The sequence below is a fragment of the Manduca sexta genome, chromosome 20 (genome assembly GCF_014839805.1).
Source record: "Manduca sexta isolate Smith_Timp_Sample1 chromosome 20, JHU_Msex_v1.0, whole genome shotgun sequence".
Classification (NCBI taxonomy): Eukaryota; Metazoa; Arthropoda; class Insecta; order Lepidoptera; family Sphingidae; genus Manduca; species Manduca sexta.
In genome coordinates, this window is record NC_051134.1 from 1,633,667 (window position 1) to 1,651,992 (window position 18,326).

General features: G+C 34.1%; 1 protein-coding gene across 1 annotated transcript in view; it reads left to right on the forward strand.

Moving 5' to 3' along the window:
- The first annotated feature begins 264 nt into the window (after positions 1-264).
- The window catches only part of LOC115445737 (acetylcholine receptor subunit alpha-like), a 31,684-nt gene continuing 13,622 nt past the window's right edge, over positions 265-18,326 (forward strand). Inside the window, exons 1-3 of the mRNA XM_030172132.2 lie at positions 265-518; positions 10,964-11,118; positions 16,842-17,022. Of these exons, the coding sequence (XP_030027992.1) occupies positions 330-518; positions 10,964-11,118; positions 16,842-17,022 (525 nt within the window). The 5' untranslated portion in view covers positions 265-329. The remainder of the gene's footprint in view (positions 519-10,963; positions 11,119-16,841; positions 17,023-18,326) is intronic.

The following is an 18,326-nucleotide window of genomic DNA, read 5'->3' on the forward strand; positions in this document are numbered from 1 at the left end:
AATATTCTTAGTTTCTATAAGGAAAGGAAAAATACGTATTTTCAAAAACACTTGCATTTTAAACTACGTTATGTTGTATTAGCACAAATAGTCAGTAATTTTGTGTTAATTAAAGCTATCACAGAGCTGTAACACAAAAGAGTCGCATATCGGGCTATGATTCTTTGGCTCCCGGCGGAGTAGGCGTGCGCGCGGGTTGTGTTGCGGGGGAGGGGGGACTGGGGGGTGTTTAGGGGCGCGCAGGGCGGCAGTCAGCGCCGCGCCGCGCCCGGGCCGCCCGCCCTCGTCTCCACGAACGTTTACGTAACGATGGCCGAGCCCGCGAGCTGATGGCCGCGCTCGTGTGGTGGCTGGCGGCCTGCTGCCTGTTCCGCGCCGCCACCGCCGGAAACCCCGACGCCAAGCGCCTGTACGATGACCTCCTCTCGAACTACAACAAACTGGTGCGGCCGGTCGTCAACACCACTGACGTCCTGCGAGTCTGCATCAAACTCAAACTCAGTCAGCTTATCGATGTTGTAAGTGTCCTGTTACACGCTAGTGCTCGGTGCACGGCTCGTCGTTTGCGAGCTGGCCGGTCTGTCCGAGGCGGGCTGATGTGCAGCGTCAGACCACAGTGACCTATATCGAGGGATGGCCAGGGTGCAGTGTGGGCGCATACCTTGCTTGCACTTGCGCACCGCATTTGGAATTTAAATAGACGTGAATTGCATCAACGCCTCAGGCACGCGACCCACTTTTTGTAGCACTCTTGTGTTTTCAGAATTGTAGTAAGCGTGAAAATATAGATATTTCAAGAACCTTTATTTGTACCGGCCCAGGACGCCGCTCCTTAATGTTGCGTTGCCTCCATTCTATATGAATATAAATGACACAACTCATAAATTACGAGAGGAAAATAAATGGAATGGCTCTTTATATTTGAACTGTCCTTTTGTACCGTAAAACATATTAGGACCCTTCAGACATGGTAAGGATAATGTTATTTATATTTATTATGCATACGAATATCGTAATGTTAGTACAAAATCATACTTATCTGTTACAGATTAGGACTGGCGTTAGTAATTTTTGGCGATTAAAAGTTTCATTTGATTTGATGAATATAAATAATTGTTAAATTATTTTGGCATAATGACACTAATGTTTAATAATAGTAAAGTTATTGCTATCGTTACATAAAATTAATCAAAATATCATAATTTTATTATATCCTTATAAATCTGGGCATTTTCTACCAATCAGGGATAGATGAAAATTTTATTGTTATTCTAAAGAATTGTCGGCAATGCACTTCTCCACTCCGCTGCTATTTGGCTGATAGCCCTCAACGGGCAGATATATGCATTATTTCTATATTCTACACCATTGGTAGCGATTATCCTGCCACCGACGCGTTTAAGATCGCATGGATTTTAAACCATTTTGCTCTTTATTGGTAAGTATTATAAATAAAGATTTAACTACATACTTACACTTGCGTAAAAAATGGAACCAAGACACACAGACACAACGTATAATACGTAAACGAATTATATGAAGAGGAAGAGGCCCGCTATAGATTAGCTATCAATGATCCGTTGTCTTACACGTAATCGATGTGAAAACAAGTTTGCTGTTTCGTGTTGAAAATGACGGAGGCTTATACTTGCTACTCTACTGTAATAAAACACACATTTTTTACCTAATAAGTAAGATTCGATACTTTCGATTTTATCTGGATATTTAAACGCGTATTTAGCGCGCAACAAAATTTTGTATATACATATTTACTACACATCATTATTTCTCACCGACATAACTATGTCAGCAGTAGATTTTTCTGTCTATTCTAAAACCTTATAGCTCTTTGCAGAATGAAATTATAATAGTTCAAGATTATCTAACGATGGTAAAAGTGTTATACTTACGCTATATGACTTGGAAGACGAGGTTTTCAGGGGTCTTAAATGTTTTGCAAATAAATCCAGACCGCAAATACCCTTGTAATATAAAATATGTATATAAAACCTTTTGATTCAATATTAATAATATAAATATACAGATATACTACAACTTGAAAGTTTGTGAAGATGTTTGGGTGTTGTTGTAAGTAAACGCAGTAAGTAATTGTACTAATAGACACCATTTTGCATCTTCATATACTTCATACAGTCAAAAGTGGCGTATGTTAACTTCTTATTCCGAATAATTCCGAGAAAAGACTTTCACGCAGGCGAAGTTACGCGAAAAAATATAATTTGTAGAAATAATTTAAATATCCAAAAGTCTTAAAATGTCACAATTGAATATTAAGTTTAATCGCGTCTATTAATTACGACTGTTTACAGAATGTGAAATATAAGTGTACCTACGTTTATGTATGGGTATAATGTATTACTTATACCCATACATAAACGTAGGTACACTTATATTTCACATTCACTAATAACATACTGCCAACGAAATGGTTATCAAAATATTACAGCCGTTAGCCAACAATAGAGAGAACAGTATACCGGTCCATTGTAAATAGTATTGTGATATCTTGGAAATGAGAGCCTGGTAATATGTGTATAGACCCTCCATAGTTCGCATTTCTTTGTCATTATTAGAACTCTAATTTATCTATATTATATAGAAAAATCTGTTGAGAAATTAAATAGTTTTATTAACATTAAGGGTCGATGTAGAGGCGCCGCAGTGTGTCATGACAAGCTAAGCAAGTTTGTTATCATACGTCAATAGTTATCTTTTAATTTTAGCCTAACTTTTACCAAACAGAGTAAGTTATTGCCTTAATTCCATGTCCTTGTCTGTACAAAACCAATATATGTCCCTCTCGACGCCCGGTAAGTTTTTGTTGAGGAAGTGTTTTACGAGGTATACTTTCCAATTAGCCAAGGGCCCTGGAGGTTAGATAATATCACATCAGTTTAATGAAACTTAGTCTGGAACTTTTATTCTTAGATAATTGGCTATTCAAAATGTGCAGTGATAAGATTGTGCCCTCGAAATGTTTCGTTTTTATATACGGTGCGTTTTTACGGAAATTGCCTACATACTACATACATGTCATTTATCAAATTTTCTTGTCAAGTGTGTGTTGTTCTTATAATTAAATTTAATTTCAAGAACCTACGTCAAACTATCAATTATAATCCTTGCTAAAAGTAAGTACATTGAGGATTGGAAGGTTTGCAAAAAACAAAAAGATAGTAAAACCGTACATTAAAATAGCTGGGGAAAGTGTTTAGGATTAGTTACTGACAGCGACACGTCAACAAATAACCACAAAGTGAGAATTCAGGGTATTTTCTATAAAATAAACATTTTGTACACGAAGCTCTAACTTAACCTGTTTCTTCTGAAGAGCGAAGTGATAAAATTGGTACCAATTGTAAAGGAATGTCGAGTTGATTTTCGTAGATAGAATATATATTTAATACCAATATTGAGAATGTAAATGCGGTGAGATATGACGAAAAGGTTGAGTTAAGAGTGTACGATTCGTGAAAAACATTATGGAAATGTTTATTTTAAATGCCTGACGTATTTTTGATATGTGTTTTTATAACCATTGAATATGGCAATGTAATAATAAGATGTTTTGAGATAGATTATTCTATTATATAAAACTTCGGTTTGTATTCAATAACAACCACGCTATTGGAGTAAACTGACTTATGTTGTAAATTTGAGATAGTTTATGACGATAGTTAGACGTTCGTGGAGAAACTGCTGAATTGATTTGAATTCATTTTGGTATAAATCTTATATTTATACCGGCAAAGTATCTACACAGCGCGATCTTTATTGCGGTAAGGAATTTTCATGCAATAAGCAAAATCTGGTGAATAATAAATCAAACAAGTGAGTAATCACAAAGGGCAGGCGTATAATATAAACAATAAAAAGGAAGTTATTAATTAACAGGATACAAACGATACTGCAGTCCTAAACCCGAGGGATAACACGCCAAACCGTACCCAGGTAACGGTCAAAAGGGTTTACTTAGCCAACAAAACCCAACAAAAGCAACAACGACAGACCGTCTATAGACGTCCCGTCACGCGCTCGGATAATGGTTACTCCGCAGTTTACCTTTACTGAAAAAATTAAAATACACTTTCGTATTTCTATGCTCTACACAGATTATGTTTTATTCCTTCTTTTTCTCATTTAAGTAGTACATCTTAATTTTATTTGAGTTATAAGTTTAATGAAGGGATCAAAGCAGGAAGGTAAATATTTTATAATAGTAGTACGTATCTACGTAATTGTTTATTATTTTATTCGAAAAATAGTTGTGGATATAACTACCGACGATGGCATAATATTTTAATACGGGGTTCAAGACACTTTATTGTGTTTTCTAATACCTACAAATAAACGCTATTTAAATGTTATTTAAACAATTAAGTATTGTCGCAACGCGACACTCAAGTTTATTAAAACCTTTTATAATTATTTAAATATAATCCAACTAAGTAATAATTGAATAATCATAAACGGACGATATAGAAGTCGGTCTTTAAGACTCAAAAGCCTCTTATGAATTTTGGCGTAGATTGAATATTAATTAGGACGTCAAGGGGAGTTTGGTTTTCGAGCTATTTGTGAATTTAAAAATTAAACCCGTTTAATATGGATTAGTACATCCATCGTAGTTAATTATATTTGAATACTAAAATAAATTATGTAAGTTTACTTTACGGCCCTCACTTTGATTTTTTTTAGGAGTAATAAATTAATTGTGTAATTAACTTTTATCATTTACCATAATACATAATATAAGGAGATGGATTGTGAATATAGATAGTGAAGTACCTAGTGCTCACTCTCATTTTACTGGGTTTCATCATTATACAGGAAGTCCACTCCCCTAAAGACTTTTAGGTCGGACTGTTAAAAGTGACCTGCAGACAACGATTTCCTTGCTGTGTTTAGCTGTACTAAAATTAACATAATATGCCCCGAATTGATGCAAATTACTGTTACGAGCATTCATATGTTTTTTTCAATCTAAAAAATTTTATTCGAATCAGTTATTTAGTTCAGGTCTCTATAAAGCATGCTAGCACATGTACAATGGTGTGCAATTTTTCTACATTACCTTACATATATATGTTAATAAAATTACCTACTTAATCCTTTGCGTATCGTATTCGTAATGGTGTGAAACTACTTAGAAAGTAAGTAATGTAATGTCTAATATAGATGCTAAGAAACGTTAAATGCGAGTAAAGGAATGGGTCCTTTTTGATCTTTTTGAAGATTGAAAGTAATGGAAAAGGCCTAAAAGGAATAATTTCCGTATAATGAAAATTCTTAAATCTAGGAACTTGTTAACATCAATTTATATTGGGACAACATTTTTAGGATCGGGATTTTATAAAATGTATTGAAATTTTCTAGAAATTCAAATATTTTTATAAAATTTTGTTTGTTTGCTTTGTTTTTAGTAATATAAAAAATATTGATGACTGCCTCTGTACCGAAGTAATATTACGGTACGACTCCAGTGCTGAAGGTCTCGGATTAGATCTCCATGTCGGGAAAAGTGATACTGGGTTTATCTACTTAGTATCAGGATTTGTCCCATATGGCGTTAGGTTCGCCCGCTATCACATCATGGGACGGAATGCACACGGTGGGAAAAGTGGGTACATCCGTTAAGCTTCTGTCTACTCCTTCGGGGGTAAAAAGTGCGAGTTTGTGTTCGTAGAGTGTAATGAGACCGCGAAATTCATCGTTTTAAGATTGATTCTATTTGTTAATTTGAAAAATTTCAATAAAAATTTTACTCTATCTAGTCAGTTTATTTTATACTGACAAATATTAGCAATATTTGAATATTTTGTATTTTTGATTACAAATGGCTGTTGTACCTTAATATTCATTTTATAAAAACAAGGGCAAACTTTATTTTCTTGTACTGCAAAATATTTAGATATGATAACTAAATACTATTTCGCATTGTTATATTTTAAAAACAAAAAAAAGAAATTGATTTGTATTTCACATTTAAAACGTGAGATAATTTCGCAATTTATAAGCCAATATATTTAAATATATGACTCAATTAAGAGTTGCGGGGTAATTCATAAACGAAGTTTGTTAAAGTTAGAGCTTACATGGCGCTAGTATATGACCTCTTACACGATAACACAGAAACTTTGCATAGATAACAAGCATAAACTCTATATTCTCTCTAATATGTGTAATTTTGGTTTCTAAACTGGTAACACAAGTATTCACAAATATTAAAAGGTTTCGAAGTGGCAACGAATGCACTGGGTAAATGTAATTAAACTATGTTGGCAACAACGGGTATATGTTCCTGATCATGGACATTTACTTAACTTACCTCGAAATCTATTTTAGGCTATACTTAATAATAAAAACATCACTGTTTGTCTGATTATAAGTAATTTAATATCAAAATACACCAAATAAAAAACATTGCACAAAAAGAGATTAATACAGAAATTGTCGGATTACAACAGTTAAGTGGTATAAGAATGATGTTTGTGTATTGCAATAACGAACCTAAACATATAGGTTACCTTAATTACCTCCCTGAAAATTCGAATGCTCCCCTTCAATCTATCTAATCTCTATTTGACTTGGTCATCGCATCACGCGTGAACGTATGGAACAATTTCGCTAATTCTTTTTTTGTGTTAATTAAGTCAGAAAATAATATTCTGAAAGAAAAAATTAAGGAAGTTAGGCGGAATATTAGAAAATTTATTAAACTTAATAATATTAATTTTACATAACTGTTTTTTGAAATAACTGTCTGCGATTGACAGAATGCGCGCCGCAAACATCGTGTAACACAGATGGATCGGTTGATAATTTAACATTCATAGGTAAGACACGACAACATCTGTCGGATCAGCTATTACAAATAAAAGGGTTGACCTTTGTAAAAGTTTCATAGATGGCGCTAACCGTTTTATTAGTCATCAAAACCGTGTTATACAGGTTTTATGGAAACGTAATGTTGAGTTCGCAGAACTAAGAGATAAGGTACTAAAAAGTGAAATCACTCTCAGCTTTTCTTCTTGATAGAATGTTCAAAGATTACCGTTTGTTTATTAGGTTTGAAAATAAACTGAACATTGCGACGACCTTAAACCCAGATGTTCATTATGAACTTGATGTTAAATAGTATTATCATAACGAAACAGAGCCATCAAATTCACAAAGTTTATGTAAATCGACCAGGCTCCGTGAAGAATTTTAACGGAACCCCATTTAATATTAATATTTGAATCAGAAACATTTCATTGAAATTACGTAACTATTTATGAGAGGAAAAATAATAATGACATATTTGTAAGCATATTACATATTAACAATACATATTAATATTATAATACATATTATAATAGGAAAATAATAGGACACATAAACATGCATACATACACACACACGCACACACGCACAGACAAACTCACACACACACACACACACACATACATTTTTTGTTTGTTTTGATTTAAGTACCTTTAGAAAGTTTTCTTTACATTGTGGAATACAACTATCGACTTTACGGAGGTGGGCGTTAATATCTGCGACACAGTTATCCAACTAATGCAGATATTTTCGAACATTGTATTTAAAAAAAAAACTGTATTATTTATTCCAAATAAAGATATCTTAAATAAATAAAAATAAATATTACATACTGTGGATAATGTAGTTAGTTGAACAATTATCTCCGATATATATGTGATTTCACTTTTATATATAATTTATTATACAATTGTCTTTTATCCCAAATAAATAAAATACATCAACTTCGTATTATAGTAAGATGAGGACATGTGGGAGAAAAGAAATAATAATAATAAAACTTTTCCTTAATGTTAAATACTGATATAATATAGTTACGTAAGGCGGTGCTGATTTGAACTATTTAAACAGTATAACGGTCTTGGACGAATTAAAATAAACAACTTAAGTATTTAAATAATTCAAGATTTTAAAATTTTAAGGTAAAATGAAACAAACAATCCTGCAATTAGACAACACCATTTTAATATCGGTGTAGAAAGCGCGTCAAGTAAAAACTTATCTTCACATAGCACTGCCTCTGCATTGCCGTGAGGCAGTCGTGAGAGAAATCTAATATCCTTGGGAAAACACAGACAGTGATAATGCTCTGTGGAAAATAAAATATTCACCCTCGGATATTCTATAGAGATAACAACCTACCGATAAGGAGCACTAATAGCTTTCATCGTTATTAACATAGAACAATTTGGTTTGATTCAATTTGCATATTTATCTATGCTTAGATAATTTTATTATTTATATCTATTACATTTATGATCACGTCAGTAGGTATATCCTTACATATTATAAAACAAATCGTTCCGCACATATTATAAAACAAAGTCCCCTGCCGCGTCTGTTTGTCTAAACGCGAAAAACTCAAAAACTAGGTACTATAAAACAGATTTTTGTGAGGGTCATTAATGTTTTGTACGACAAAAAAGTATAGGCTTAATGCTTCGTTACCCGTGCGAAGCCAATACGGGTCGCTAGTGTAAAATAATTCTGTAAGAAACTAGTTGTCCAATTTATAATGTAAGTATATTTCGTAAAATTAGCGTCTGTCTATTATAATATATAATAATATACGGTAATATATAAATTGTTTTACCAATGTACCCAATTTTAGTACAATAAACAACTCAAAGTCTGCTACTTTACTGCTTATGACTTGCAAGACTAAAACATAAGATAGATAAGTAACTAGTTGTTTATTATTTTAATATACAAATGACACAGGATAAAAGTCGAAAAGAATATCATGAAAAGTTTGGCTTGTAAAGTTTTTGAATGACTTGTGGGGTTAAGAAATTGTTAAAAGAGTGACGCAAAGACGCTTTTATATCAATAAATTATTATAATGGATTCTATCTGCTGCTTCCTTGTGATCTCAATGATGGCGGTATTTACTCGCCCTGACAGAATTCACCATTTAGTTAATGGTTTAGAAATCGTCTTATAAAATTAAGTCACATATTTAAATAATATAAAACGCAGTGTAATAATTCCATCTTAATTTATCAAATATATTATATAAATATAACATAAAACTGCGGTGCCTAATGTCTGGATTATTTTAATTTAGTTCGATGCTCTAGAACCAGCAATTATCTACATGCGATGATACTTTAAACTTCTAAAGCTAACGTAGTAAACATTTATTATCTTGATTAGTACATGTGTACTTATCAGGCAGAATTTTTCACATTAAGGCGATACCTCAAGGTCCATTTTCATACATTTTGTTTCGGCTTTAATCTGGGTAACTAAATAAGTATTGGCAAGTAAAGAATTTAAATTCACGTCTAGTTAGTGATTAGTTCTCGCAGTTGAAAGAAAAATGTAAAAATAATTAATAATCATGGATATTTCTGCCTTTAAAATTTCGTCATATTAAATTTTAAAGGCCGAAATATCCATGATTATTAATTATTTTTACGTTTTTCTTCAACTGCGAGAACTAATCACTAACTAGACGTGAATTTAAATTCTTTACTTGCCAATACTTATTTAGTTACCCAGATTAAAGCCGAAACAAAATGTATGAAAATGGACCTTGAGCTACCACCTTAATAAAAGACAAACTAGAAAATAAATTGAATTACTTAGAAAGGTGTGTGAAGTAAGTATATTAATTTATTTATAATAAATATACTTACAACCTCTAATAATGAGCCTAGAATTCTTCCAACCTAGATTTATATTGATACTGAATTATCGATCTACAAGTAACATTGTGATAGTTGTATAATCCCTAGCGGAAATAACATATCTCAAAATAACACTTTTGAAAGAAATTCAATTTAGTCGAAACTCTACTCTCCTTGACTACTAATCTTTACACTGAATCTGTCTCTTGATCGGTTAACTATCGACTGACATACCCTACTATAAACTATTTATTAGGGCTTGGGCGAGGGTAATAAATTTATAGCCATTTCATGATAATTGGTTATTGCTTTTACGCTATTGATTTTAATATGGGTGATAATATTATACAGATAAATTAGGTAGGTACTTTATTCGTTTTGACGAAAGAGGTAGAGTTACGCTGAAGACATAATATTTTAACTATCTTACCGCAACCGCCATGCAAAGTACCGCTATGGAGGAGCCGATTTTGTTGCATGGTCATTGAAATTAGTGAATGTCTTAAAATGTGACAAGACCCACAAAGCTATAGAAACAGATACAGTGAAAATCATTTGCCTTAAGATAAAATTGAATCCATCTATTTGCCTTCCTCAAACCTTTGGATTTAAAAACAGAACCATTTCTTTTAACGTGACGGCTTTAAAAAGCTTTCATAATATTAACGGCGTATACCCACTTTAAGCTACGAAAGAAGACCCTTTCGAATAAGTCTTTCACCCTCTAGGTACTTCAATAATGAATCTTAAACAACTCCGTGAAGCTGAGTAACCTAAATCTATCACCCCTCTCTCATAACCCATGAAAATACAATATTTATCGCTGGCTTCGTTTGGTCTCCAATTTACCATCGTTGGCGCTATTTGCAAATTAAATTCAGTGTCCGTATTTATCTCATGAATCTCCGATATATTTATTTTGTTACATTTTCGAAGATCTAAAGTTATTTCTATCATACTGTTTCGCTGAAATATCACGTTCGGAATTTTCTGTATTAGTTCAAATGTTTTTATGGTTACGGATAAAATTATAATCTTTGACATTATTTTATATTTAATCAATTATATATTAAAAAATAGTATAAAATCACTTCGTGTTTAAAATGTCACCCCAAAAACTGTTAGATTTAAAAGTTTAAATAAAATATTTAGACTTTTAAAGATTTCAAATCCTATAAGGTGGCAGATAATCATTTAGCTATTTAAAGTTATTGAGACAAATAAGTAAGACGTTAAAAATAATCAATATTTCTCTTCTTCAATAGAATCTCAAGAATCAAATAATGACAACGAACCTGTGGGTGGAGCAGTCGTGGTACGACTACAAGCTGCGCTGGGAGCCGCGCGAGTACGGCGGCGTGCACATGCTCCACGTGCCCTCCGACCACATCTGGAGGCCCGACATCGTGCTTTACAACAAGTGAGACTACTCTTAATGCCCATTTAGATATATGTGTTCTATAAACTGATATTAAAATAATAAGCGGGTGAAGCAGCGAATCGAATTTAACTTCTTTTTAAAAACAATCAATAAAATTGGGTGACAATGCAGCAATAACAATATGACAGCTTTGAGTCCATAACACAACCATTAAAGTTGTAGCTGTCGCAGTGCTTTACTTTCACATTTTATTTTCGTGCAGTCGATCACATACGAGCGAAAGATCTACAAACCGACGACACTATCTGCTCTATTGTTGATTTCAAAAAGATGCACTGCACAAGTTTTGTTACGCCAAAAGAGGTAGCGTCGCTGAATTTCAATCTATTGAGTTCATCTTATTCTCTAACAAAAAGTGAGAAAGTCAATTTTGATTTTAATTGTTTCAAATTGTATTATATGGATATTGATACACAATGAAAGTACGTATAATATTACACATTTCCCTTAAGCTTTATTTATGAGATATCTATCTGATTAAACCCTCGTTGATATCTTAGATCTTAGACTAACAAAGCGCTCTCTTAGGGTAATTTTCGATCCGATGAATATAATAAAAAAAATTGAAAATTACTTTTGAGCTGGAAAACGCGCAAACGTGTAACCTGAGGGTTGAATTGAAGCGAATTTTCTTAGCAGTAATATTAGATTTCCCTTTGTAAAGTCTTAGTGTCCGAAACAATATTCCGACATTTTTTTATGTGTTCTGTAGACACGTAGAGACAGTTGTTGTGTCCATCCTATTACTTCATCTCCGTACTAACAAATGTTAATAATATTAGAAATGTCTCATAAATAGACCGAAATTTATTATGGTTGAGTATAATATTGTGGATTACTAGCAAGCAATTGCTTAATCTAAACTTGGACGAGTCGCTTCGTTCGATAGCAAAACTGGTTATCGATATGTAGAAGTTCACCCTATTTATCGACGAGTTATGTAGACGTAGATTTTCCAGTCAAGTGATCTTCAGGACGCCAGAGGTTTGCCTTTAACTACTCAATAAACTTTAATCTATGTAGGTACCTCTAAAACAGTGGCAGTTGGTAGTGAGTTGTAGCAAAGGCATGAAACTTTAATTTTGTCTTTAAATCTAAATGGGACATGTACATAATGTATGTACAAATATAAACTTCAGACGTTCAAATAAAAACAGGAAAAGTCAGTTAGTAATGGAATATTCACCATTCCACACTTATTCGAGCTGTTTCGCTGCTTCTTCCGCGTTTTAAACACATACATTTATAAATAAAAATCACATTTCATACACAAATATTTTGACAACTTATGTTTTCTAACACTAACACCTCTCGGCACACCTACATCATTAATCTAAAAAAATAAATTACGCAGTTTTCGCAATCAAATTCACCACTAAAATATGCAATTTACTTACAGTTTTCACAATGTATAAAAATGTTAATTATATGTCTGGACACATGGAAACCGCGCAATGCGGCGGTCCGGCGGCGAGGGAAAAAATGTATAAATAAATTTGGTAGCTACCTATTATGTAGCATCCCCGAAACATGTTTAATGAGTTTATAATGGATGTTAATGAGTAGACAATTCTAAATATTTGTGAATAACGTTTGTCATCCTAGATTACTTAATTTTATCCTGGTATGTGTTCGAAGAAGATTTTGAAGAAATATCGTAATAATAATTATTAGTTCCAAAAAGAATAGTTCTTTATACGGGTTCAAGTTATATACGAGATAAAACCTAGCCTATGTCCTTTTTCAGAATTCTATGTATCATGAAAATCTGTTGAGATTTTACCAATGAATATGGTTTGATGAATGATGTACCTATGTTCAAAAACTTACTTGATTGATACTTATACTCGTATTAAAAATAAAAAGAGCCCAGCTAAGTGAGTAAATATTATCAAGTTTATTGTATTTTCTTCGAATCGTGTATAAAGGAGTAGGTAGTACTTATTATATTAAATAGCGTTTCATGTTTGAAACAACTACTTACCATTGCGGTCGATATTCGAGCACTTCGTTACGATTAGTAGGTAAATATTAATAGACATTTACCGACCCTTTTCTTATTTTAAAATATTGTCCTGAGATAAGCCAGTAGGTAAAACCAGAAACTCATAAATTATTTGCCTTTACCAAAAGTGTGATAGCTGCAAAAGTATTTGATTTTGCAAATCGCATTTCGCTGAATCATAGCACATTCGCGCCTGTCGTATTCATATTTTCTGAATGGGATGTGCAGCGGCGGTTATAAATTTTTGATTCGATTTGAATCTAAATCCATCGAATCCTTATTAAAGTGAACATACATACATACCCGTTTGCATCCCCGGAGAGGCATACAAATGTGCAGAGAATAATCACAATGTATATGGTATTTTTGTTATCTTTGTAATATTAAATGATTTTATAATTCCAATCCTGGAAAATTTTTGGTAGTTTTTTAATTAAATTTATATGAAGGCAGGTCAAAAATAAAACTAAATTACTTATAAATTATATTTTATTATAATTATTCATACAATATTTTTCACATAACATATTGCTTGTGTATGATGTTAAATGAAATGTCAGACAACATCCGAGGCCATTCATTTTCACGTTCAATTTATTAACCGCATCAATGAAATTTACTATTCATTATCTGAAATTTACTTTAATATGAAACTATAGTTACTTATAATTAAAATTAAATCGATAATTCGCGGTACAATACAGAAGTCGTATTTAACATGATACTCAACTGGTTATCCAATACCTATTTAACATTGAGATGTCTTATAAAAGAATTTATGTTTATTTGAGCCTTTTTTGGACCTAATGTTGGGTATACGAGTCACGTAGTCAGCCGAGATAGGATTATAGTTATCATACGCTACATTCTACACATAACATTTTATCAAAATAGGACGAAGCACCACTCCTCCTTTCTTTAATTTGTTGCATGTTCTCAATTTTCTGAAATAAAGCTTCGGATAAGCTATGTTATCTCCCGTTTTGCAGCCGCATAAACATTGCTATAAAGCTTGGTCAGAAATAGTCACCTTTATTTTATTAGACTTAGCTCCATGAAAATTTAATAAGGAGGTTATGTAGGTTACATTTGTACCAATATGTAGATTGTGTAGAGTTAAGACTCCTAGAGTTAGGGGCTTTTGGTCCTATTTGAGAACTAATTGTCTTATATTATTAGTAATGATTTTTTAAAAATTAGTCTGGAGACCATATTTCAATTAATTATGTACCTAATGTTTAGGTTTGGATATTAAATATTTGGATATTTAGAATAATAAATTCTTATCACTTTTATGCGATTCGTAAATTTCTATCATTTTCTTTTAGATATATCGAAATCTTAATAAAATAACAAATTTGTTTGTCCAGTAAAAAATAAAAAATATTTCACGAACCTTTTCTTAATAAAGATCTGCAACAGTGGTGATAGATTGAAATGTGAAATTGATACTTTACTAAGTCGGACTTTCAAAACTGCGTTATTAAATCAACGTCTTTATATTTTAAAACATACACAATCTAAAGAACCGTGTAATTATTATTAATTATTATTAACCGTGTATTGTATCTCGTTAGAAAGATGAAATATTTATAAAATTAAATTATATTTTAAATCAAAAACAATTTTTAGCAAAACATTTTCTATTTACACCTCATTCTTTATTGATCAGACATTTCGGTATCGCTGTCATTTTGTACTACCCCAACACCTACAAGCGTCGGACTTTGATAAATGGCCGGGATAGCAATCTTCCCTTATTTCCGTCCTTGCACCCCTCCCGCACCGTGGCGTTCACCCAATGCGTACCTTTTTACCCAACTGCAGATAAAGGGGTATGGCTTTTTGGATTGTTCGAGCAGTAACTTTACTATCGAAAATATTTTTTTCTTATGCATATGGAAGATGTTAGCTGCCATAACGTATTATAAGTCAAATATTACAACATATTAGTGGGCAGTTCGCAAACATATTTTCAAGGAATAATCTAGGCTACTTTTTATTACAAAAAACATTACAACAAAATCGGCGAAGTTTGAGTATTACTTACTTACAGAGAGGACTCTTCACGATTGTACATGTTTTCAACGAGTTTCTAATTTACTAGATTATTTTTATTAGTACATTATACAAAGTCGAAATATTATTGTGTACACCCCATTCATTCGTTTCGTCTTTACTCTATACAATTCCAATGTAGGGATCATCTGCCAGTATTTCTACGCATGTTGCAGAAACAACTTAGTTTTGCTTTTTTAAAATTTTCCTAACATAAACTACTCTTAGAGGACCCAGTGTCTGGCTACTGGTGTTAGTAAGTCCACACAAACGTCAGAACTGGAAACGGAATCCAGGACGTTAGTTTACAGTCTATAAAAGCCAAGTAAGAAAAATAAAATACTTAACTATTAGAGTGCCATATTAAGTACTACTATTTGTGTAGTAGAAACCATTTTTCGAACTTTCCATTACATGATTCATATTATTGACCTCAATTTATTATAAATATTAACTTGAGTTACTGAAATTGTTTCTGAAAGTAAGATATTGACAAAACTGGAGGTAAAATTAGCAAAGTTTCAAGGGAAAAATTTTCATTACAAAATATAGAAACCTCAATATGTATAGCATAGAAACTACTGACAGATGTGTTAAATAATCAAAAGATATTCTTTCCCTTTTGCACCTAATGCCGCCTCAAAAGGCGTCCATTATACGAAATTAATCCAAGTTTAAGCTCATTAATCCATACTGCCGGCGTCGATTTCACAGCGAGCGGTTTAGAGGCCTAAGTTCAGAAAGCTACGTGTTGCGATACCTTTATTCATTCTATACGCCGCGGGGAACTACCTTTATGTACTTATATAGATACGAAGTTCACATAACAATTTGTTGCAAAAAATACAATGAATGCAAAATGGGGAACTCTGACTTAGAAATTCCAGACTGCTCATTGCGCAACCGACGCCTTTAAATCACACTATTTAAATTTATATCAAATAACAAGACAATAAAATAAAAAAAATATACACGTTAATTATAAATAAAACATAAATGCATGTATATTCGGTGTTATAGTTAATTGTATAAAAATCTAAAATCTATATTAATTTATAAATCAATACATTAATACTTAGATAATATATTTAAGTGTGTCTAGTTGCCTTCGTTGTTTGCATTGCTTTATTCGGAATAATCGTCGGTGCAACTTTTAGCCCCTGGAGGACATCGAAAGGTAATATATATACTTGTACCTACTTAGATATTTAAGTTTTAGGAAAAATATATTAGGGGACTAAATCGGCGGCGTCTGAATAATCATACAATCAAGTTCTAGTTGCTAATAAAACTTTGCAAAGGAAAAGTGTAATATAAATTTCATGCTACCGAACTACAAAATTAATGATTAAAAACAAAATGTAGTTGAAATTAAAGGGGATTACAAAAAATACAAATTAAGGTGAATGAATTTTACGAAACACGTTTACTCTTGAACTACAAATAAGAATATACAATTATTACTGTTAATTTTTTGTACATAATAGGTAACACAGAGAAGTTACACACAAATTACACGACAAAACAAGCGCTGAACACAAATTTTAACGCACACTTCAATCACCGCTGTACTGCCGTTGACGAACTGACTAAAACTAGGGGCCGCTTGCCGGCTTGTAAACGTGCGTTAATATTGCAGTGCCGACGGCAACTTCGAAGTTACATTGGCGACCAAGGCGACCATCTATCACCAGGGACTTGTGGAATGGAAGCCACCCGCTATTTACAAGTCTTCCTGCGAAATAGACGTGGAATATTTTCCTTTCGACGAGCAAACATGCGTTCTTAAGTTCGGTAGCTGGACTTACGACGGATTCAAGGTAATTGTGCGAGGTTCCCTCACCGCTCTCGCTGACCGCTCTGTTTGTCCGCAGCGCTGACGGCAACTACGAGGTGACGTTGATGACCAAGGCCACCGTCTACTACAATGGCATGGTGGTGTGGCAGCCGCCCGCCGTCTATAAGTCTTCGTGCTCGATCGACGTCGAGTTCTTTCCTTACGACGTGCAAACCTGTGTGCTTAAGTTAGGCAGCTGGACGTATGACGGCTTCAAGGTGACGCCCCGCTGTACGCTGCTTGGTGCCGTGCGCGCGGGCCGTAGCCGTAGGGCCCGCCGTCCCGGTTGATGTCCATGCAATAGCTTGTTGGCTCGAACGTAATTCGTCGTGTAATTATTATTACATTTCTGTCCATGTGGTATGTTAACTCACTTTTACATATTGACTGTACGACGACGCTAGTGCAGAGCGCTCAGGCGCAGAGCGCGCGCTTGTCGCCGGCACGGCGCGGCGCTCGCTCCTCGCCCGCGACTCGCTCCTAAGCTCTGACATGTTGCAAGATTACATTTTTATTGCGATGGTGATGTTTAAAGTATGTGGAGTAGCGGTATGTCGACGTGCGTGACCACGAATGCTCCAGATTATCCTCGGCCGGTTCCACTTAGCTCGTTCGGCCTTCCTCGCTCGACACGGAAAGGTATAAAATTAAACTGCCAGGTGATATGGGATGCAAAAATTTACTCTATCCGTCCCATCCAACACATCCCGCTCGGAATGGGCCTTTCCGCGTCATCCGACATAGACGTGCGCGCGGGTAACGTTGATCTTGTTATTCGTTGAACGGTCAGCCTCGTGACGGACAATGCGATGCGACACGCCAACGGCGTGGAGGGGCGTCATACCGAGCTTTCACGGTCCACCTCTACACCTCCCTATAGCTGGCTCCGCTCGCGCCACACACATACACATAGACACAACTGGCTACACTGCACACAGATGCTTGCTGCATGCTCCTCTTATGTGGATGTACACTTGACTCACTGCATGTTCCGGCTTGTCTCCGAACCACTTGCATTCCCGATCACGGCGGCCGCTCGCCGCAATACGCGGTCGCAGCTCTTACACAGCTTCACACGAAACCTTACACGCGACCAGGTTAAGCACAGCACGTGAAATCAATCAATGTGAAGTTCACACTTATTGCTCAAATACACTTTCGAGCATAAATAGTCATCATGTTGCATATTTTATACCTTTCCCTTAGCGACTTCCACTAGCTGCAATGGTGTCGCTGGCAGTTCATTGCATGATATCAACCTGTGTCATTTTTAAGAAAAACAACGAA